Genomic DNA, 25,213 nt, shown 5'->3' with positions numbered 1-25,213 from the left:
TTTAAACACTAAATCCTGCGTTTTGCTGAGTTTCAAGAGAAGGTCATTTCAGTTATTAATTGAAGTTTCACAAGTGTTATACTTTGTTTACCTGATGAAAAGTTTTGTTTTTTAATGAAATGTTTGTTATAAAGAGTTAAATGTTATGAATTTTGTTAGTCTATGTGTTTCAGAGCTGTTCTCAATCAGATGGTCTTATTTTGACAAAGTGGTGTAATATTATTATACGTGCGTCCTCTACCGTAAAATTTTGCAATTTGTGCTGAATGCCAAATACTGAATTCTAAGGGGAATTCAACACTGTAAAGTAGGGTTGTCGATTACTTTATATTTAAGTTATATAATGTTAGCATACCTTGGAAATACCTTTGCGACCAGCATGGATCCAGACCAGCCTGCGCATCCGCGCAGTCTGGTCAGGATCCATGCTGTTCGCTAACAGTTTCTCTAATCCAATAGGGTTTCAAAGCGAACAGCATGGATCCTGACCAGACTGCGCGGATGCGCAGGCTGGTCTGGATCTATGCTGGTCGCAAAGCCACTATGTTGGTTTTCCCACGGCACGGCTCAAATGTATTTTGAGTAGAAATCTTTATTAGGGTGCAAGATCCTTGTAGGAAGTGGTACTGTAGATGAATTTGAATATTACAAAAGCCAAATGATGAATTCTAGTTGAAATTTCATCGACCACAATTCCCCAATGGAGCTTCACATAGAGAGATGACGCAGCTATCTGCTGGAACTTATCAGTCTTTAGAGTACGTGCAAGATGTTGCTTGAACATCTTGCCAAATATTATTTTGAAAATCTTACACAGGGCAGGGTAAGGGTGGGTATGTGAAGCTCCATTGGGGAATTGTGGTCGATGAAATTTCAACTAAACTTCACCTTACTAAGGTAAGTCTCGTTTAATTTTCCAATTTCATCTCCCACATATTCCCCCAAGGAGCCTCACATAGAGATTTGATTTTAGAGACGATTTTCTAAAATAATGCCACAAATCAAAGTATAAGACTAACAATTTTTAATGGTCACACAGTGACATATAAGAATACATTTACATATTTACAATCATTCCAAAATGGCTTCCTGGAAGGTATTAGTATCCTGTTCAATAGTCTTGTCATAGTAACAGGCAAAAACCTTCGCATTTGCCCAGCCTGCTGTCTTTATGATTGTTTCTAATGAAACCCCTTGATTTTTTTGCCTTCGAAGTGGAGGCTGATCTAGTACTATGGGGTCCATAACTGACATCAATACCTGCCTTTAGCATAGTCCGTTTCACCCATCTGGAAACAGTGCTTTTGGCCACTTGTTTATGTGGTTTCATTGTACTGATCAGCAATTTCTTGTCTGTCCTGAGGCTTTGAGTGCGTTTCAGATATTCATGAAAGGTGTTTACAATACATAAGGCCCTGTTCTTATTAAAAGCTCTTAATTTTATGACATCTAAATGTTTCCCTGGTTTAGTCTGTTTAAGCATGTGGTTTGGCATAATTGTAACCATATTTTCTGAAATTGTTATATCCTGGATTTCAATTAAATGTAGTGTCTGACAGCGTTGTGCTGTTACTAACAGAAAAAGCATCGACAATTTACACGATAACTCTATTAAAGTCACATCATTTAATGTTTGTAGATATAAAAGAACTTTCCTGACTTCCCAAATTTGGTGGTATTTTGGTAAAGCAGGCCTTTCTAAAAAAGCACCTCTCATGAATCTTACAATTTCTTCATTTTGATGAATATCAATATTACTGCAAAGCTTCAGGAAGACACTAATTGCTGATCTAGCTAGACCTAATGTTTTGAATTTAAGACCACTATGAAATAAATTTGACAAGAATTTTAACACCTGATTAATTGTGGGTTGAAAGGGATTAATTTGTTCGCCACAGAATAAAATCCATTTTGTAATATAGCAGTGATATTGTTTTTGGTACTGTTTCTCCATGATTTAAGAATGATTTTTCTTGCCCTTTTAGGGACTCCTTTATTTCTAAGTGCTGCCCTGATATATGAAAAACTCCTAAGCTCATCTTTGTTAGTGGGTGTTTCGCTTGAAGTTTGTGTGGCAGGTAAAGACACTCGGACACCCTGGGAAGCTTGAAGCAAGGTCCGCATATCAGATGCAGCAGACTTGGCCACCAACTTTGTGTTGGCCACACCGGAGCCACTAGCACTGCTTCGGCTTGGTTCTCCTCCACTTTTTGCAACACTCTGTCTACCAGACTGAAAGGAGGAAAGATATAATACATGTCAGTGTTCCATGTGAGGGAGAAGGCATCAATTGCAAATGCTCCGGGATCTGGTCTTCGCGTAACATACTTATTCAGTTTACTGTTTAGTCTGGAAGCAAACAAATCTATAGAAAGGTCTGGGTAAACCCTGAGTATTTCATCAAAAAGTCTGGTTACAATAGACCATTCCCCATCATCATTGATTTTCCTAGATTGATTTTCATCTGCTTCACAATTTTCTACCCCTGGTACATGAGCTGCACTTAAATGTATTTTCCTTTCAATACATCAAAACCATATTTCACGTGCTAGATTGTCAAGCTCTGTTATCCTACCACCAAGTTTGTTAACATAAGCACAGCTCGTTGTGTTGTCCATAAAAATGCGTACATGTGTGTTTGTGATATTCTTGCAAAATGTTAATAGTGCTAACTGACACCCTTTTAGTTTAAGGATGTTTATATGTGAATTTTGTTCTGTAACCGCCCAGTGTCCGCCTGTTTTTACATTATTCGTTTGATCGTGAGCACCCCCCCACCCCCTCCCCAACCTGTTTTTGAAGCATCGGAGAACAATATGAGTTTGGGTTCGCCGTGTGAAATACGTTTATAAGAATTTTTTAAAGAATTGATCCACCAGGTTAATGAAGGTAGAATTGACCGTGGGATGTTCATGAAACTGTCAAAGTTTCCAAAATGTTTTTGTAACTCCGCATCTCTAATTTTCTCAAGTGGTTTGTAGTACAAGGGAGCATATTCTACACCAGGTTCAGCTGCTACAAGTTTCCCTATCAGCTTTGAAAAATATCGAATTGTACATCGTTTGATTGAAAAAATTTGTTCACAGAGTTGAATGATGTCTAAACATCTTTCACGTGTCAATCTAATTGTCATAGATCTTGAACAAAGAAGAAACCCAAGGAATACAATAACCTGTGTTGGTTCTAAAGCAGATTTTGTTGGATGCACAGTAAATCCTAGCGAGTCCATGAGCGTCACTGTGTCATTGATATTTTCTAAACACTTTCCATAACTGGGGCTTTGTAAGCAACTGTCATCAATGAAAGCTGAACTGACATGACCTTTGGTACGTAATTTAGCAAATATGGGTTTTAGTAATTTAGTGAACACTCTTGGTGATGTAGTTAATCCCATTACAAGTGAAGTAAACTCATATTTTTGACCATTGAAATAAAACCTGAAGTATTTCCTATCAGCTTCTAGTATTGGGACCGAGTAAAAAGCCTCGGACAAGTCTACTGACCCGAAGTAGCAATTACGTCTCATTGCGTTTACTGCTGAATGTAGTGTTTCCATCTTAAAATGTTTTTTGTCCATAAATTTCTCATTAAACATTTTCAAATTTAAAATTACGCGGATTTTTCCCTCTTTCTTTGGTCTGTAGAAAATGTTCGAAATGTATTCATTGTTATCAATTGTGTGAACTTTCTGAATAATGTCACAAGCTAAAAAGCGATCTAGTTCTGTCTGAATTTTGAGACTTTCTTCTGGGGAAAATTTTAAAGGTTTTGGTATGAATTTTTGTTTTGGTTTTTTGTCAAGTTCAATTCGATATCCATAAACAGTCTGCAGAATCCATCGATCAGAGGTATTTTTTTGCCAGTTTTCTATAAATAGTCTTGTTTTGCCTGCTTTAAAATTGTTAAGTGTATTACATAAATTAAATGTACCTACATCATTTAGTGTTTCTGGGGATTGTTCCTTCTGCCTCCCCTCTGTTGTTGTTTTGTTCTTATTTGGTTTTGAATTTGATTGTATCCTCGGCGCTGTTGGTGGTTGTTTTAGTTGTTGTGACCGGGGAAGTAACTGGCTGGTCGGTTGTTGTTGTTGTGGTTGTTGTAGTTGTTGTTGTAGCTCCTCCCCCCTTTTTTCCCTAAAAAAGGAAGCCTTGAAGTGGTCATCTTGATTTTCGGTCCGTCAAGCTTCTTCAGCGATTCTTCGAAATTGTCACCAAACAGACCTTTTGAACTTGCTGGCAAGTCGCACGCCGATTTGTATTGTGGTGGTACCCATTTTTTTATTCGTGCTGCCCTTGTAGCGGTCGTTTCTCTAATAAGAAGGCACAAAATTTTGAACGTGTCCATTACCATCTCTTGTGTGCGATGTGCCTCTCCATTTTTCTTTATGTTCTCTAGTGCTCGAATTGCTGGTATCAGAGCCAAGTTTAGGGCAGCAGTTGTTTTTTGCAACATGAAATCATATGATTTAAGGCCACTCCTGGCATCCCTCCATATGGCATCGTCCAGTCTCGGAACCTGTAGTGATTCAATGTTCTCAGGCCTCTTATACTTCTTCTTGTAGGCCTCCAGTGCTTCTTCATCTTGTTTAGATAATTTATTTGTGCGACCTCGCAATGCCAGTCCTGATATCTTCGCAAGCTGTTCTTCTACAGGCCCCTCAGTTTCTTCCGCACCCTGGAAAAACTGCTCCAGTTGATCAAATTCGTTTTCGTCTGCTGTATTTTCGCTTCTGTTGTCATTATTAAGGTACACTAATAATGGATCATTGTTGCTTACTTGTTGTTCGGCATCGTCGTCGTCGTTTTCCGAATCCGTCGTGCAAGTAACAGTTGCAGGGAGGTCGGAACTGTTTGACCTCTCATAATCCTCCCCAAGGGAAATAATTCGTCTTTTGGGTGGTGTGGGATCTATTATTTCTGTTGCAGGCCTCTTTTTTATTTCTTTTATTTCTTCACGCATTTCTGCTACGGCTGCCGCCAATGTTTTGATGTTTTTAGTTGTCTCACCAAAGTGAGATAGTTGTTTTTCAAGTTGGTTTACGACATTATCGAGCTTGTTAGCACCGCCGGGTGCGTGCGCATGCGCCGTCTCTTGTTCGGCGTCATTTCCGCCGAAGCCGTCCGCTTCCATCATTCTGAAAAACCAAACCCACGTGTTGGTGAATATGTAAACCAAAGAGTGTCAATGATATTTTATATCGTTAAATGACATTATATGACCGATTTTTAATTTCCAACTTTTAATTATAGTAGACGACAACGATGTACGGTGAAATTTTAGTCATGTCTACTTGACCTATTTTGGTCATAAATCTATTTTTAGCTCCGCCATGTTTTTCCATTGTTTACATAATTACGGATATCTGGCCGTTATACGGCGTAACTGTTCATAAATTTTTTCGAGCTGCAACCATTTTATGGTAATAGGTGTCTGTGTGATCGGAATTCTTTCCCATCAAGTATCATACAAGATTTATTGCGATATTTGTCATTTTATGACCGGGAGAACAACATGTTCTATCCGCTCGCAATTATACATGTGCAATGTTTACTTGGGAAAACCCGATATGGTCTACGAAATCGAAACTAGATTTTGAACATGTAAAGCTCGCTGTGTTTTTAACTTGTTTAAAAGCAGGCCTACGACCACGTTGCAATGCGATCAACAATATGGCCTCGTGGAGAATCCTGCAATTTAACTCCAACATTATTAAGTTAAAAATCGAGGGAAATTTTGGAACTTACCCTTTGAAATTATCCGAATTATATCACTGAATGTCCCTGCTCCTGTCTGATTAAAGAAATTAGTTTAAAATATTGTTAAATACAGTGATTATTTACGATATATTTTGGAAGTATTTCCTGGTTGCTGATAAGCCCAGCGTCGTTAGCCTCGTTCTGATAAGTTCCAGCAGATAGCTGCGTCATCTCTCTATGTGAGGCTCCTTGGGGGAATATGTGGGAGATGAAATGAGTGCCAGGTCAATACTTACGGGCAATGCACTGCTGACTAGTGTACAAAAGAAACACAGTGACACTACAGCTAATGCGGTCTCAATCAAATCGAGTCTGCAATATTCACTATTAGCCTTGTCATCAGTGCTTCCACCTTTTAACGATCTTTCAGCAAATAACTTCTTATTTATCCTACAGTATGTTCTTTGATTTTTATGCCTAGAAGGTGGGCATATTAAAATCGCCTTGTCCGTCCGACCGTAATTTTGTAAATTCTTGTCCGGGCTGTAACTCTGCCATCGATGAAGGTATTTTGAAATAGTTTGGCATAAACATTAACCTTAATGAGACGACGGTTCGTATGTAATACTCGGACCCCTAGCTACAAGGTCAATTTCACACTTAGAAGTCAAACGTTAATAGGGTCTGTTTCGTGTCCGGTTCGTAACTTGGCAATTCATCAAGAGGTTTTGAACTTACTTAGCATAAATGTTTATCTTAATGAGACGACGTGTCATGGGCAAGACCCAGTCCCCCTAGCTCCAAGGACTTAGAGTTCTAATGTTAGCAGGATCTGTTTTTGTGTCTGTTCCATATTTCTGCCATCGATGAAGGGATTTTGGAATACCTTAGCATAAATGGTAACCATAATCAGACAATATGTCATGCGCAAGACCCAGATCCCTTGCTCAAAGGTCAAGATCATACTTAGAAGTCATAGGTTAAAAGAATATTTTTCGTGTCCGTTATATAACTCTTTTATCCATGACAGATTTTGAAACAACTTGGCATAAATGTTTATCATAATGAGGCAATGTGTTACTCTCAAAAAGTTTAATAGGGTTTGTTTCATGTCCGGTTCGTAACTATGTCACTCATCAAGGAATTTGAAATTACTTGGCTTAAATTTTCCCCATAACGAAGAAACGTGTCATGCATAACAAAAAGACCACTAGCTCTAAGGTCAATATCACATTTAGAGGTTGACAGTTTACATGGTGTGTTTCTTGTCCGTTCCATAACTCTTCCATCGATTAAGAGATTTTAAAATTACATGGCATAAACGTTCCATATATTGAAATGACGTGTCTTTTTTTATTATTTTACGTCGCACCGACACATAAAAGGTCATATAGGGACCCCAGGTGCCCCTCCGTGCACTATTTCATCACGAACGGGCACCTGGGTAAAACCACCGACCTTCCGTAAGCCAGCTGGATGGCTTCCTCACATGAAGAATTCAACGCCTCGAGTGAGGGAGGCTCGAACCCACATCGATGAGGGGCAAGTGATTTGAAGTCAGAGGTTTTAACCACTCGGCAATGACGTGTCAGACACAAGCTCAAGACCCCTAGCTTCAAGGTAAAAGTCACACTTAGACTGAACATTGTATCTTTCTTGTGCAGTCAATAACTCTGCCATTCATCAGAAATTACTTGTCACAATTCTTCCCTGTGATGAGCTGGTGTGTCATGCTCAAAACCCAGACCCTAGCTTCAATATCAAGGTTATCTTCGGAGAACTTGTTTAATCTGGCCGCAAAATGAGTCATACCTAAACTATACTGGCATATTTTGCGCAGACAACTGTAACGTTTTTGGGCACACTTCGGGGGCGTTTGTCACTAATAGTGCCAACTCTTATTTGAGCTTCAATTCTAAATGCTTAGTATATTTTGAGAGTTATATTATCCATATATACTTGTATTTTTTCCTATAAAATGTCAAGGTCAGTAGTGGCTATTGTTAAGTTACCTTAAAGACACACCACAAAATAACTGTAATCTTTTGTATTTCCATGACTGTAATTATACATTTTTTATATGAAGAAATGAGAAATAACAAGTATCTATTTACAATTTGACATTAACAGATATAGGGCTAAGACAATGTATTTAATGTCTAAATATATTATTCAATTAATGTAGTGGTATGCACGATTATCTGCACCAAGTTCATGTGAGAGGAAAAAGTAGACGATTAGGTATTGGTGGGTCTTTAACACTTCTAATTTCTTGAATACCGATGGATAAAAATAAATGATAATTAACGGTTAATGCGAACACGATAATGTTACACACCGATAGCTACACGAGAACTACATGCAGATATAGACATGCCACAGTCCGCTACTGCGAAAATATAAAGTGGTAATATTGGACTGGGAATTCATGGCATGGATTATGCTCAATTCTCCCCATCTTTCTGCTGTAACGCCTATGTATACAATATAGATTACTGTTCGTACACTGAAATTATCTGTATACAATGTAACATATTGCAGTCAAAATTACATCAAAATGCTTTAATACTTTCAAATCAATTTCACATTCTTCTTTATCAGTGTTCAATATTTTAACGTGGATGTATATGCTTCTGTACCTTAAAGCGACTGACCTCCAGATCGTTCAGCAACAAAACAATATTTTTAGATATCTTGAAATAAATGCTATATTTCTTATTAAGGCTTTAAAAATTTTTTACTGACAAACTTTATGTTACGGAAACACATGAAAATTTGCTGTTTTTACTACTTTTTGCGATGAAAATCGAAAAGCGTTTGTCACGCTTTCACTCTAGGTAAACTGTCTCGATTATAAATAATAAAAACTACTTCAGCTATAGCGCTATTGGTTACGATGACGGAAAAATGTATTTATTGCCGCGGCAGTCCGGGGTTCGATTCCCGACGCGGTTATCTTTTTTTCTTGATTTGGAATTTTAGAAACAAAAATCCATATTCTAATGTTCATAATATGACCCAACTTCAATTTGAAAGAAAGATTATTTTAGCCAGATCTGGAGGTCAGTATCTTTAATACTAAAGAAAAAGTGTTATGCTATGATATATACTAACCTTATTACGTAATTATAAAATACCCAGAAGTCTAAAAGCAATTTCAATGGCTTTAATAGTAATGGAAATATTTCTTTTAAATCTGACTTGGAGTTAGCATTTTTTTTAGTGATTTGCAAGTCAGAAGTTTTTATAATATGTTGAAGCCAGAATACCTTTTAAAGCAAATATCAAATGGTCGGCCCCTAACAGTGCAGAACCAATGTGGTATACACGGAATTTACACATTCAATATGATTAGGATGCATTAATTTTTTTCCACGTGATAATGACAACAGCAATTGCTTCAGGTTCACTTTTTTAAAAACATTTTTATGGAAATTTCAGTTGGAGATAGCACAATATTTGTCGTATCATTCTTGTCGGTGTAATGAGAAAATCACGATATAGTAAAATGCGTAACTGTTATAACAAACCATAAAAATAAATACCAGCGCTGCATTCAGTTCGATTATTACTACTCTCGCGCGGTATTTGTAACAATAACATGTTAAATGTTATCACTGAGAAAAGGGGAATCGAGTATTGAAACCATTATCCGTGACAAAATAGTTGTACTACTTTTGAATCATATTGACTATAAAGACCATGAAGTAAACCCTGAATTACTATTAAAGACATAATCGACTTTTCTGATAATGTTTTCGTTATCGTTCTCTACTTATAGGTCGTAGTAAAAGACATTTTTTTAATTTGGATTTTAGCATTTATGATAATATGTAACCGGTAAAACGCAGGTAAAACTTTAGGTAAAATTCCCAAAAGTTGATATTTTTATGCTCAACATCTTAAAATTTTATACAGAATTTTGAAATAAATATGTTTCATGAAACTTACAAGCATTCAAAAGCTAATATCATTATTAAATATACATTTTGAATAAATATTATATTAGTTAGTGTAAATGCCAGGAAACAGCCAAGTAAACAGTTACAAAAAACAATAAAGATCTGGGCCGTCCGGATGACTTTTTTCTTAGGCGAAGTGTGCCGACTTAAACATAGGCCAAATTTAGTTTGTACGGCAGGAGATCCCGGGCCCATTATGATTTGTTATTGTATCCCTCAATGATTTAGGAATTGTAAACAGCTAACTCTAACAGTTTTCTTTCTTCAATTTTGCGACATTATCTCATACTTTTTTATTTATTCAGTTTGGTCATCTGGTCATTTCAGTCGACTCCTCCAATATATATTTACCATACTCTTCAACAGATGGGGTGGATGGCAAATCAACCAGAGTTCCATCTTTATATTTTCTAGATGTTGTTAAGTTTTCCTTTTCATGAACATGGGCAGTATATAAAAATAAACCATTTCTTTATCTTTCCAACATGTCGCAACTATAGAACTACACTGTCGCCATTCGTAATATCCCCAAGAAACACGCTTTTTTCCGCCTTTGTTTTCACGATGTCTCGTTGGTAGCCCTTAGGTTAACCAACTGGATTGTCGGTGGTATTACCCAGGTGCCCGCTCGTGATGAAATAATGCACGAAAGGTCTTCCTCCATCAGCAAGGCTGGAAAGTCGCCATAAGACCTATAACTGTATCATTGCGACGTTAAATCCAACGAAAATTATGAAAAATAGAAATTTTATCGTATGCATAAAGATGATCTTGTCATACAACCGTAGAGCAATTTCTAGTGAACCTATGTTAACTCAAACGGTAACTTATTTATCACAACATTCTGGGTCAGGTTTCGATATTCTGCCTCTGTTTTGAACTGTCTTAAACCTAGTTCTCTCAAAACATCCTCACAATGTTTATGTACAGTCTCTGCAGTGACCCAATCCATTTGCTCTCTAAAAAGAAATGGGTGAAAACCATCGTGTCTTTTATATTTCACGTTTATGCTTGACATCTTTGCATGCAGTGAATTGTCCTCCTTCAAACTTTGTAAAATATTATTTTGTTGACTTATTAATTCCATGTTAAGAAACTTGTAAAGTTTTTGCACTTTCTCGTCTAGGTTTCTAAAGTCTTCATATTGAAGCAGTCTCACTCGGTCAGGGTATAATTTCATCAGTGATTTTCCTGCTAGAATATCGTTTCTTAACCTTGAGCAAAGCACTATAGAATCAGCTTCGATCTGTTGGTGAGATTTTAAATTCATTCCATACCATCCTGTACGCAAATGACTGTTCATAATAGCTCTAGGATCTCGTAACAACTGAACTATTTTTAGTCGCGGATTTCTTTCGAGGAGGGATGCAGTACCTTCTAGATCTATGCGGAGTACCTTTGCAATGCGGTGCTTTGTTTTTTTGCATGAGTTAGTCAATGCAGTGTTACAAGTCAAGGATTTGTTCAGGCTTTTCTTGCACTTTGCGTATTCAAACCAACTTGGAGCTGAAATTTAGATGTAAAAATACAATATAAACTCCTAGAGGACAAATAACACAACATATTCAATGTGTCATTTAATTTATTATGACCTTTTTCTGTTTTGTCCTTGGATTCCATTGTGTATTTATGTTCTGAAAAGAAAACGTCCAGTTTATTATGTATAGTTAAAAGATATAAAAAGCACCATGTATATAAATCTATAGTTTTGAATAAGTCTTGCGAATTGCTAAAATTGTTACTTAATTGCAACTGTATGTTTTATATAAATTGTAGGGATATTCCTCGACCTCTTTCAGAATAAGAATGAGGAGAATCAATTCCGACAGAATTTTGTTGAAGATATTTCTGGAAGGAGGGTCCGTACATTTAACAATAATCATGCATACTTACGTAATAATTCTGTTTTAAAGTTGATACCTGTTGGCATATTGTCGTAGGGCTGTAGGTTGCAGTCAAAAATATCCAGCAGAAATCTTAGAGCTGTCTTTTGTTGGTTGCTTGCACTTCTATTAATGTAGATTGATTAAATTCAATGATAAGAATTTACTGTAGTTAGAATTTATATCTTAAGCAGTCCTTTTGTTTACTGAAACTTTGAGACTTGAAAATTTAATTTAATGTTGACAAAAAATAAAAGGTTAGAATAGAATTCCTAGAAGCACAGAGTTCCCTAATCATATTTCGTTATATTTTTTAGATCAACATGAACCGTCAGTCACGAAGTTTAAATTTCTTTTTCTCCTTTTATTATGAGTAAGTTTACATGCCCACCATATTTTTGGCCGCCGGCCGTCCCTTGGTAGTGCCCAACTATGTTGTTTTTCCTGCTTGTTTTCCTGCTATGTGCGTGCGTGGGTGCGTGCGTTCGTGCGTGTTTGCACGTTGCTTTTGTTTGCGCTTTAGGGAGACTGCGTTTTAGGAACATTGCTTTCCTTGCTGAATATTTATCATTGCTTTTTTCCACTTTCCCCCAACATCCTATCCTTTTGTATATCCCTTGTCCCCTTTTTAGTAGTTTCCATCTACTACTTATTAAATGAATTTGGTGTTGGATTTTTGAAGCATCCCGTCTGCTATTTCTTTTCGTTAAAGTTTCTTTTTGTTGCTAGCTTACTTTGCAATGCAGACTCTATGGCTGTTAAGGGTGCTCTGTACATCCGGGAACCTTACACCTATACCTTTTACCTTCAAACGAATCGATTGCTTAAAGCAGAAAACCTATGATAATCAACGTTTTGATGTTTATTGGAACTTTTCTCCTTGTAGTTAAAATCAAGAGTAATGTATTACTATCTATTTTTGTCCCTGTTCAAGTGTAGTACTTTTCGTGTCGATCATTTTATGCATATTTGAACTAATCATTTTGCAGAATAAATAAAATATTGAAATGATTTTTATAAAAATCATCAGAATTATAATCTAGACCCATATTTTAATGTTAATTAGAACAATACATTCAATATGAAACTTATTCCGGCTCTGCCGTTATAAAAGTGGGAAAGAACATTATGATGATGCTACAGACCAAGTTTGATGAAGATCTATTAAGAGGGCCATGAAAAAATGTCGTTTTAATGCATTTCTTATTTTGGCACTATTGACCCCTTAAAGAGGTCGTCAGATGCCCCATTTGAACAAACTTATGAAAGGACCTTATAATGATGCTACAAACCAAGATTGATGAAAATCTTTCAAGCGGTTCATGAGAAGAAGTCGTTTAAAGGTATTTCTAATATAGGCTCTAACGGCCCTACATGAGACCAAGTGCCCCCCCATTTGAAGAAATGTGAGAGAGGACCTTATAATGACGTTACAGGCCCAGATCTATCTAGCCATGCATGAGAAGAAGTCGTTTAAAGCTCTCTAGCGGCCCCTAGAATGGAGCAAGTACCCCCCCCCCCCCCCCCCCCACCCACACACAATTTGAACAAACTTAAAAGAGGACCTCGCCAGGATGCTGCACACATCATGTGGTGTTATTCTGACCAGTAGTTTCATAGCAGAAGATTTTTAAATGAACATGTGGACGACGGACGACGGACCTTTCACCTATACTAATAGCTCACCCTGGTGAGCTAAAAATGTGGCATCTGTTGTATTATGAAATCCTAATCGTACCTTAAGCTAAAGTCTTGTTTCAACTTCATACAGAAATATTGTTAAATTCTATTATCTACTTCACAAAGAAATATTATCAGTAGTTATATATTGCACTGCATGACCTATTTTTGTTACTTCTTGATATCCTTTCAAAGTGTTTAATTTATAGTTTAAATCATATTTCTGGTGCTAGTAGAGATCATTACAAGATTAAAGAAAAGCCGGACCTATAATTAAAGTCTAGTGTTAGTCGCTAGACTTCTCTCTAACTGACTTCAGCTACTTTATATGATCTAAAATTCTTCCTTTCCGAATACATGAAAAAAAACGCGCATAATTACTGCTGTGATATATGATATTTGGCTTGATATAAGCAATGTCTCATATTAAAACTTACATTATTTCACAGGTAGGCTTTAAATATTGACACAGAAGGTCGTTTCCATGCAAGTATTGCCAGTTCCGATCTTTTCTCAGAGGTTCGAACCAAAAGAACACGTCGTCCCTCCAGCCTAAAACCTTTCCAAGAAATGTGGACCCTGTTCGCATGTAGGCAACAAGTAAAACATCTGTCCTGTCTGTTGCAATAAACAGAGATCACACATTTGCTTATAAATCAAAACTAAAGTATCATTTAAAAGCTGCAAATAACGTTGGGGCCTCTGTGGCAAAAAAAAAAAGGCCGCTGACTAAAGGTATTTGATCCACAAATAAACAAGTTCCATATAATAATGTTATCAAAATATAACAAGTACTGATACCTGGTAAGCTCATATAAATGGTATCATTCAAAAGTGTAATGTCTTCTGAAAAAGAAAATATAAATTACATGATAAGATATGTTATATAATTTTTATATTTTTACTTTATAGTTTTCAGTGATATTTATGGTCATCTTATTTAATAATTCTTGTTCAGCAGACACAATCCTTTCAGATGTTTCCTTAAAAACAAAGGGTTACCAGGTATCGTTATGTCACTTATTTGTGGATCGGATACCTCAACATGACTTGCTTCTCACAGATGTTGCTTCGAAACCTAACTTTCGGCTTGGAGTACAAAAATATTCACATGAAAAAGCCATCCAAGTTTAATATTCCTCCATTATAAAAAGCTGGAAAAGTCGTCATATGACCTATCTTTTCGGTTTTACTCTTAATTAAACCAATAAAAGAGAACAATATAAGTGTTTTGTTTTCTATGAAATTTAGTTGCTGACAGAAAACAGTTGATTTTTACAGGCATTTTCATATGACTGTATTCATTGAAAGTTGTGCGGTAATATACAATACAAAAGACACAATACGGATTTTTTTCTTCCTGGTCATGTTTACTTGTGAAATACAATTCAGATCTTTGACAGAATTATATAGGTATATAATAAAAGGGCTTATAACATTTGATATAAAGTAAAGGTAACGCTCGACTGTAATTTCAATGACCAATAATTACCTGGGAGAGTAGAGTTTACGCTCATCGCTTTATTTTCAAACGCTGTAGAAACTGAACTGTTATACAAGCCCACTGAAAATACTGTATTGACGGAGTTGTCTGAAATGAGAAAAAATATTTAATTATGATAACGGCACACATTACATATTATTAGACATTTTAAGACAACAGACACAACACGTTTAGTGTACTTTAGCGGCACTTTCGATTTTGGTACTATCACGCTTCCATAAAAGCAACACTGACTTCCCCGTCAGTACTTCTTGCCATTATGTTAACAGGGCATGGCCCAAGCTTATTTCAGTGTAATTTTCGTTTAAGGCACTTTCTCGTAACGTAGAAACAAAACATTCTCAGTTTTTGTACTTTGATAATATCATTCCCATGATAACACATCTAGTCAATCTTGAAATAAATCGGTTTTTTAACATGCGTAATCACTGCTAAATGACAAGTAACCATCGCCGAATAACAAGTTACCACCGCCGAATGACAATTTATCGCCGCAGAATGATAAGAAAGCACTACCGAATAATAAGTAAATACCGATAATATTATGACACCATTTCTGAAGACAAATTACCGCTGTCGAATGAAAAGTAACCACTGCTGACATCGAACTGCACCAGAATTAATAATGCACCACGGCATAATATAGCCACATCATCAAAATGAAGAATAACAAGTTAGCCTAACCGAATGATAAGTATCAACTGCCAAATAACAAGTTATCATAAACAATCAAAGTTCGAATTTGGCGTTCCATATATTAAGTTACTTATTTTCAATATTGTCATTTTAATTTATTTCTGTTATAAAGAGGAGCGGTTTTTCCTTTTAATTTTCATTGCTGGAACACTGCAGTTTTATATTAGGGGCAATTTTGGTAATTTTAAAAAACCTAACTAAAGTCAATGGCATCCCGTGCTTAATACCGAACATTTACACGCCTGGTCGGCTAACATTGAAACTTACACTGAAACTCTTGTATCTGATTAAACATTAGGTATATATATTGGGACATTGTGCAATAAGCTTTTAAGCATGAAAATCTCTTTTCGATACTTAGTAAAGGGCTTGCTTGAAACTGCCAAAGTTTGAAACATGTTTTGCACATATATTTTGAACACCTTGCGCTTTGTGCATTGCCCTGTGTGCTACAGAATATAACATAAAATTAATATAGTCTAAATAAGAATAACAAATGACAAAACAAGTATTTCTGTAGCATCCTTTGTTGGTAGTTCAACATAGCTCTACGGCATTTCTTTTAAACATGCTCTTTGACATTCAGCGCTTCATAAATACATTAAACTTTATCACCTGCAATGTTATTTCCCTTGATACAACATTCCTTCAACTGTGCTCTATCGCACAACCTTATGAACTCAGTTTCAGGTGTGTCAATTTTTTAAGTTTCCTCTCATTTATCTAGTTGTTTATCGTCGTTGCGTACTGTTCATTTCGTTTGAAATGGTCGATAATATTATTCCTATGATTTGCAATGCCATTATGAAAATCCACAAACCAAGTAGTTACAGACGGGATAAAATCTAAAAGAAATCCAAAGATACCACCAAGGACCCAAACATAGGTCTTGGGGAACATTAAAGAATAACAAACGTGGAGATAACAACACTAAATTTGACCCACCTGGCACCTGCGTAGTCTTAAAGGCACTGGCCTCCAGATCGTACAACAACTAAAAAGGAGAGATAAATAGGTTTCAGGAAATTAATGCTATATTTCTTAAGAAAGTTTGGAACTTAATTACTGACAGACAATATGTTATGGAAACTTGGTCGTTTTTACTATTTTTAAACTGAATATTGAAGAGCTTTGTAACGCTTTACTCGAGGTAAACATATATTTCTCCGTGGTGTTAGTGGTAACGACAATGTGAAAATGCGGTCTAGGCTCGATTATTAACTTGGGCATCTTTTTGTCTTGATTTGGAATTTATTAGATAGTTTAGAAACAAAAACAGATAGTGTAATGTTCATAATATGACAAAACTTAGATTTTAGAGATTGACCATTTAAGCCAAAATCTGGAGGTCAGTGCCTTTAAGACACCTGTCGCCTTATTTATATCATGGACTAACAGGTCAATGACTGAGTTAAGATCAATTTCGATCAGAGCCGATATCACTTGTCTCTCAGTTAAAACAACCACGAATCACATGAACAAAAAAAAAAAACAAACTTTAACCGCATTGGTTCTTATCACCTGTAATGTTTTCTATTTCATTTTCTTCCAGACTGATACATGGTACCTCTTTCACATGCTCTTTTCGTCGAGTGTCTTTCCTGTTTGCAGTTTTATTTACAAAATGGTCATTTTAGTTCAATTATAATTTGCTATCAAACAGATATCTGTTGAAAAATGTCTTTACATTTTTGAGTATGTAAGACGGGTGTGATTGTTTTTAAGTTTTAATATAACTATTCCAGCGGCATCCTATATCTACCTGCGCTGTCAGTATTCTAATTGCCTTGAGTATGTTTTCCGTTGACATACGTTTTCTTCGAGGAAGGATTGTATTCCAATTAGTATGAATTATTTTGCCAACAGACACCACAATATACAATCTAGTGCGTTAGTTTATATACGTCACGCTTGTTTGCTAGGAGATCTAGACCTTTTTAGCTGCAACTTCTCTTTAAATGCAGCGTAGGCCTACTACTGAAAATAGATACAATAGGAGCTATCTTCGAGAAATATTTTATGTAAATGTTTTTTATTCATTTAACAAAGAAAAAAAGAAAAGACAAAAAATAGTCATTCTAACGTAAGTTGATGAACATGTGGCGTATGATTTGTACATTGACCTAATTTCAAATGATGTTTTATTGATAATTTCTTCACAAAATAATTAAGTATTAGATGGAAATAGGTATGGTAGTGTGCGATGCAAGCAAAATATTCACCTACACAAATTGGCTCAGAAATGACAAACCAAACTGAACTTTGCAACTGCAATCAGTGTTTCAAAAATAAACATTGATGGTGTTTGACCAGTACTGTTTGAATGAATAATTTTTCAAGCACGTTTGTTGAATTGTTTGTTCCTATATGCTAATGTCGTCTTCTGTACTGAACTATAGCCTAAAAGGATAAGCCGCATTCAAACGTTTGTACTGCTATTCCTTTTATATTTACTTTAGGTTAACGTAAATGAACAATTCCTTATTGTTTATTGTTATTTTCGTCCATAGTGTATTCGATAAATCAATGATACGAGAGGGTTGTTTTGGTGAAAAACGATATACGTTCAAATTATTTTATCATTATTATCTATTATTTTATTTAAAAGACATTTTGTCCTAAGGGATGAATAAAAGATGTTCAACTGCACTAAGACTCAAAATTAGCTGATAAATCAATGGCATTCTGAGTAACTATTTCATGAAAATTACATGAAGTGAAAACTACTATAATGTTATTAGAATGTGTTTGGTAATGACACTGCAATAGACACGAGTTTATGAAATGTGCAACATTAGCACCGGCTTGACGCATCCTATATTAGTATACAGGTATTTATATTTACACTTGTAACATTTTTTGTGTGTGTGTGGTGGGGGGTTGGGGGGGGGGGTGAATATTGCAAAATTAAAACCGAACAATTTTACGCGATTTTCTTTTGACTTCCACTTCCACTTCACTATATACAACATTCTCTCCAATTTTGTATCAAAATGCCATAAATACATCCACATGAAATTTAAAGAAAAACCAGCTTTAATCTGGACCTCTGTGGACATGTTAAGTTAAAAAAAAGGGTTAAAAAACCTGTCCGCCATTGTGCGACTAGACCAGATGGTTCCCTCGCTGTTCCTTAAGGCTATCCAGGCCTCTGTCGACTTGATTCTTGTAACAACGAGAACAAAGTAAATCATGAAGAGTACAAATGCGCAAACCTACCACTGTAATATTAAACGAAAAAAAAAATCCCACCAAGGTCATTTTCTGATATCTTCCCAACGAGAAATAGTAAAGGTTAGAACTTGATTATTTCTAAGAAGAAGTGATACACTATGAAAATATTTTGTTTACATTTTTATAATATTATTAATTTTGATAAGGCACCGAGGCAAGTAAAAAAATGTTTGGTTTTGATTACTTTTCATGAAACTAACTTTACGCTATTGACAAGATGAGCCTTGAGCCAGAAGATGCATGTCAATATTCTATAACGTCTGAACTGTAAACACCCCAACGATGTTTGGTTTTATTGTTAATTACCAAATAGAATTGTAGATCTCAAAATCTGTCTACCTTGATGATCCTTTCTTGAGACACATTCGAAGCATACAGGCTAGTAAAGTATTATTCCACATATCGGTACCTCCTTATCACTCAAAAGATCGCATTTCAGTCTCAAATGATTGTGGTGATAAAACTCTATTTTCTCTTACACTTTTAAAATCAAATGTTAAGTTGATAACTACTTTCTACAGACCATTCAGTGGTGATGGTCTGTCTCCGTTAGAATTTAATCTTGAAGAACTAGTAGAATTTAATTGCTACTATTTTTTCCGGTCTCAGTTGAGGCAGAAAAAATGGTTTAAGAACATAGGGCCGGTAAAGAAAACTGAATCAGAAAATAAAATCCAATTGCCACTGATGTTTCAATGAACATATTTCTGTTGTAATATATTTCAGCTTGTCTTACGACACCAAGAGCACAAGACGAATTCATTTTTTAAGATAATCACAAACAAACATTTTTTGTCACAAGGTTACTTCCCATGCCGTGTATTTCCTTTACAGCCGTTTTTCAGTTATTACCACTTTACAACTGTTTGTCGGGAAATAGCTGTAACCTTATGTTTTTGTTATGTAAAATCCGTCGTTCAATGAAGGTTCTTGTATCTTGTATCTTCTTGTCTGGCCTTAATGCCATAATAACTCTGTTATATTTATATAAAACAAGAAGTATCTTTTAAAAAGATACACGGCCGCTTTAGTCAATGCACACTTAAAGTTACGAAATGTGCATGCGCTCTGCACTTTTACATACGACCAGGTATTTTAAAGCAAACCAAAATGTAGTTTTTAAAGTAAAATTTTCATGTTTTTTATGTAGACCATATTATACAGAACACATATTTTACATCATAATTATATCAGTCATAATCTAGGAAACTTGGAAATGGTGAAATGACAAATTTTGAAATCGTCAAGTGATACGAAATTACCAAAATTGACGATTTGACCGAAGGACGAGCTGGCCGTAAAGCGTTTGCGGGAGATCACTCCTTATCAGAGTGGCAGAGCCGGACTCAGCCGTTGGGGTTTCAGGTTTATGACGTTTTATAAGCTATTTCCACAGGAGCCTTACAACGGATTTATACTGTCTAACGATAAAGCTCAGAACACGTGCACATCCGTTAAGGAAATATTGTCTATTCCATTCGGAAACCTGTGGAATTTTTCATCAACTGATGAGTTTTAATCAGCTGCTATATAGATGACCTTCACCCCAAATATAACAGGAAGTACAAATGAAGTCAATACTGGTCTGCGGCCGAAAAAAAAGAGTTCCAAGTGAATTTTAGTGCATCCTAACTTTTCCCTGCCTAAATTTTCCCTTCATTTACCTAGTTTTCATGTTTTGAACACACACAAATACCAAATAATACCAAAGATATTACATTATTGTAAAGAATGGTTAGGAACTTCTAAAGGTTTCAAAATGAATTTAAGTAATTTTTAATTTATTACCAAGTATTTATAGCGAAGGGTTGATTTCATGCTATATCTAAGCCATTTCAAGTTAGAATCTGCAAACGCAAATTTTACATCATTTGTTGTCTGACTATTACTGAATTCTTCTAATGTTGACAAATTTTTCACATACAAAGATGAAAAAAAAGAAAGTTTTAGAAGTTAGGTCTACATTTTGGAGAAAAAATGCACATCACCAAATCATAGAAAGATATGATTGTTTTACATGAAAATTAAACAGTATATAAAACAATGATAATATTCTACAAAACCGTTGTCAATTTATTCATAAAAGCATTAAATTCCGGAAAGAGACAAAATGAAGGGCTAAACTTGTGGACATTTCTACATGTCTTTGTTTTTAAACATTTGCAATAATGTAAACTTAAACTTCACAATACTAGGTTAAGCATCGTTTTGAATTATTGTTTACTTTTTTCTGTACTGTAAAAACCTTATTGCATGCAAATGTGTTTTTTTAAGTATATATATAAAATATCATAAGTCTTTTATAATGAAGAAGTTTGCCTTTTTATCATATTTCAATATCTTAAACGAAAAATATTTATAGCTGTTTTCCTTTTTATTGCAAAGGTCAATTTATCCAAAATGTGTTTGGTTAATAGATTAACACACTTTGAGGATAAAAAGTGTTTATTTTATTAGATTTGTAGCCGTTTGTGAGAGAGTATCTCATACTTAAATAGTACAATGGCAATGCATGTTATTGTACTATCTATTTGAACTGTCAAAACATGTTTCTGGCATTCATGTTAATCTTATACAGGAGTGCACAGAGTGTAATGATATCCGGGAACATGTTTTGACAGTTCATATAAACACTCCGGGAGAACAGCGTTCCAACGTAAGTCATGTCTCAACGATATCATGTGACATAGCTCAACGATGTCTGGTTACGGTATCGCTCAATATCACGCGTCTTACTTAATTTTCATATATAATAATTACTTTGATTAAATTTTCTTGTGTCATTGCATGAACATGTATTCAGGTTTTAAAAGTAATCGCAAAAATGGATTAAAACATTTAGATTTTAAAAACAGTCGTCTGTTACTTGAGAAAATAGAAGTATTTTGCTATTTTCCAGAATAAAAAATATACTTCACGTTTTCAAAAACAATACTTAAAGACAGTCAATGATCGATTGAAGGCAATGTCAGTTTTAATCTTAGAAAGATATTTCTGCAACTGCTTTATCATAAACAGGCAATATTTATTTAATATCATGTTCCTCACTCTAACCGATGATGTTACTAACTCTAAACGCGACATAGGGAAGCGTTACTGACACTCATCGAAGTCTTGCGGCTAGTGAGTGAGTGAGTGAGTTGGGTTTTACGGCGAATCGACACAGTCTTGCGGCTAAACACATTACTTATATTCGAGTAAAATATACCAGCAAGTCTAAGTGTGACTGAAAATCAGATTTTGTTCAAAGTGTGTAGTATTTTCTATCCGGTTTTCCGTTTAACGGTTTCCCCAAGATATCTTAGTCAAAATGAAAGCACATGTACGCGGTTGACTTATACTATTGCATGCGCACACTTTAATTATAATTAAGTCTGCAAACAGATCTTTTTGAAGCACATACGCAACGAAGCAACATAAAGTGATGTAATTGTAGGGTACATTTGTATCGAGAAATATGCACGCTTCTACAGCAGAAATACTGAGCAACTTTAGGAAGAATGAATGCATATTTCTCGATGCAAATCTAATGACCTATTTATAATTACTACACGTGTATAATTCATTATATCAATGATATAAATTTTGTTCCTTAGTATGGTGGCCGTTTGCGACCATTTTAAACCCGTGGGAAGTTTTATTGTTTTTGTATATAATGTCGCGGGCAACTTACAGATCCGCGAGATTTTCTGCAAATATCGTACAAAATGTCGCCAGGAACGTATAAACCGAGATATTTTATGGTAGTTGCTGGAAACAGCAAGGAACATTTTGGCTCCGGTGGCCGGTACCGTCCATGGTTTGACTCCACATTTTATCTCTCGTTAGTCTATCAAAAGTCGAGGAACAGAAAACAAATCTGCGACATCTTGCAATTATTGTAGAAATTCTACAAAATGTCAAGGGTAAAAATTTAGTTGCGACTTTTTGTTCCTCAACAACGGTCTCATAAACTGTCCCGGCGAATAATGGCGAGTTTAGCGAGTGATTTGAGTGATTAGCAGTAGCAGCAGTAGCAAAAACGTGAAATAGGCAGTGGTAGTAGCAGCAGTAGCAGTAGCAGCAACAGCAGAAACAGTAGCAGCAGAAAGAGATGCAGTAGCAGTAGCAACAGCAGTAGCAGAAACAACAGGAGCAGTAGCAGCAGTAGCTATAGTAGCAGAAGCAGCAGTAAGATTAGCAGTAGTAGCAGTAGCAATGATAGCAGCAGTAGAAGCAATAGCAGCGGTAGCAGTAGTACCAATAACAGCAGCGGCAATAGTAGCAGAAGCAGCAGTAGGATTTGCAGTAGTAGTAGCAGCAGCTGCAGCAGTTGCAGTAGCAACAGTAGCGGTAAAAGCAGTAGCAGTAAATGCAGAAGGAGAAGTAGCTGTATTATCAGTAGCAACAGTAGCAATTGCAGCAAAGCAGTAGCAGGGTAGCAATAGAAGCAGTAGCAGTAGATGGAGTAGTAGCAGTCATAGTAGAAGTGTAACAGAAGTAGTACCGGCCGTATCAGAAGCAGCAGTAATAGCAGTGTAGTAGTAGTAGTGGTAGTACCAGCAGTATCAAAAGCAGCAGTAGCAGTAGTTGCAATCAAAGTACTGAGAGGAATGATGGGGGCAATGCTTTGCAGTTTCAAGACTTGATGTAACCCATTCATGTCATTGTTCAAAAGGTAAAGATAAAAAATCTAGTCTTATCCAATAGCAGTTATTCATCGACAAACAAAAACCTTTTATTGCCAGGTTTGATAAAATGAAAAAAGATAAAGCTAGACAATGTATTTCAATCTCTTCAATACTTCTGTTTGCACTCTATGTCCTGACATCATGTGTTCTTGACAGTCTAACAGAAACAGGCAAACTTTGTAACACTTTATGAAAGTTTGGAAAGAAAGTCAAAATATTCAAATATGTGAAAGTTTAAAGGAACAGGATTTCCTTGAACTGACATTGAAAAAATCTAGACTATGTTTTCTAATGTGTACAATACTTATCAATTAAAAAAGTCAGGAATGTTTTTTGTTACTAATAAGCATCATTTTAATAAGGAGTCGTCATTAGTTAACACACAAACACCTGTAAAAATATTTTTATAGATTTTTTCCCATTCCAGCTATTGCTAAAATTCAGTAACTGTTTTCTTAAAAATACACATGATATATGATAATATTATTATCCATATTGTTTGGTATGTTTGTTGACCAAAATAACATTGTCTGTTTCAATTTTAGGTTATTTAATATACACTTGTATTTCAAACTATCATTATCATAATATAAGAAATACATTAAACACTATGAAAACGGTGATTCGTCATATCAATGAACCTACCGAACTGGCGTATACAGTTAGGTTCCAGTAAATTAGGATACGAAACGCCCGTGGAAAAAGAACAAGATTTCCCAGGTGGTTCTGCCTTCGAATATCACCATCAGAAAATATTTGCACCCTCAGATAGACGAAATACATTAAACTGGTAACATAAATGTACATCTGCAGGGATGATTACCAACAAAATGAGGCCAAAATATAACGGGCACCTGTGGCAAGTTATCATCGCGGAATGGTGGATTACCTCCCATAGCAAAAATTACTCGGTCTGAAAATGATGAAAACCCGTATGTGTACGCGCAGTTATAACAGTATTTAGCGCACTTTTTACCTTAAACGATAATTTTCCTGCAGATAAATACCAGTTTGATCAGCGTATATTCAGGAAGCTCTCTCCAATTCACAGTACATATTCATATCGACGCACTCTGCGAAATCTGCTATATCGGCGGTTTCTTTGCGTCGGCACCGGCTATTTTTTACTATAAACAGTGCCCAGGTAGGTATGGGAGGCGAAATATCGAGCTGCCATTCATGATCATAGGAATGCTGCTCAAAAATAAGTAGAGCACGGAACATAAGATTATCTTTTCTATGTTTTATAGTGACTTTACTTTTTAATTATCAGCGATTTTGCTCGCAACTCGATGAAATTTGTTGATGGTGTACTGACATGGAACACTAGCCCGACTTTTTCCATAGTCTTTAACCAGTTTTTGCTTTGATATCATACATATCAAGCACACTATTTGTATTCATTTATCAATATTCTTCCAAATAATAAAGATAAATAGGCCGAAATGTAAATGGGTCTTTTTTTAAAACCACCATTCTCATCCATCAGATGTTCGTCAAAATCCCGGGACGAACGTTCATCCGGGGAACCACGGTAGACCTCTGGTATGCGAGAATGAAAACCACTTACTTTCGGTTTTGTCGTGGCACCGGCAGTCTCTCCGCATACCAGTTTTTTTTTCTTTTTTTTTTTTGCACAGGCAGGCTCTCTGCATTACGCACAGAGAGGCTCTAGGGCTAATGACTTTTTGGAAACATTATAGCTTAATTAATTTGGTGTGCTTATCTGACTTTTTATAACTGCCAACCTGTTTATAGCATAGCAAAGAATCGCCGGTGCCGACGCAAGAAACCGCCGATAAAGCATATTTCGCAAAGGGTCCACCGATATGGATATGCACCGTGCAATTGTGTATTAAATTTTACATGTAGTAACTATTTGAAATTC

At 35.7% G+C, this 25,213-nt stretch overlaps 1 protein-coding gene across 1 annotated transcript; it reads right to left on the bottom strand.

The window, feature by feature from the left end:
* Window positions 1-1,070: 1,070 nt before the first annotated feature.
* On the bottom strand, window positions 1,071-5,962 carry LOC128547901 (uncharacterized). The gene is made up of 3 exons (XM_053521626.1): window positions 5,745-5,962; window positions 3,935-5,134; window positions 1,071-2,232 (listed from the first exon to the last, which is right to left on the bottom strand). Exon 2 carries the CDS (start codon window positions 5,131-5,133, stop codon window positions 4,042-4,044), a length of 1,092 nt encoding a protein of 363 aa, XP_053377601.1. The 5' UTR covers window position 5,134; window positions 5,745-5,962; the 3' UTR covers window positions 1,071-2,232; window positions 3,935-4,041.
* Between the last annotated feature and the right edge of the window lie 19,251 nt (window positions 5,963-25,213).

This window comes from Mercenaria mercenaria, chromosome 13, assembly GCF_021730395.1.
Source record: "Mercenaria mercenaria strain notata chromosome 13, MADL_Memer_1, whole genome shotgun sequence".
NCBI classification, from domain to species: Eukaryota; Metazoa; Mollusca; class Bivalvia; order Venerida; family Veneridae; genus Mercenaria; species Mercenaria mercenaria.
Note: the sequence above shows the minus strand (reverse complement) of the source record. Positions and strands in the feature narration are given on the sequence as shown.

Excerpts from the sequence above, each read along its gene's own strand:
- LOC128547901 (XM_053521626.1), bottom strand. The coding sequence starts at position 5,133 with ATGATGGAAGCGGACGGCTTCGGCGGAAATGACGCCGAACAAGAGACG.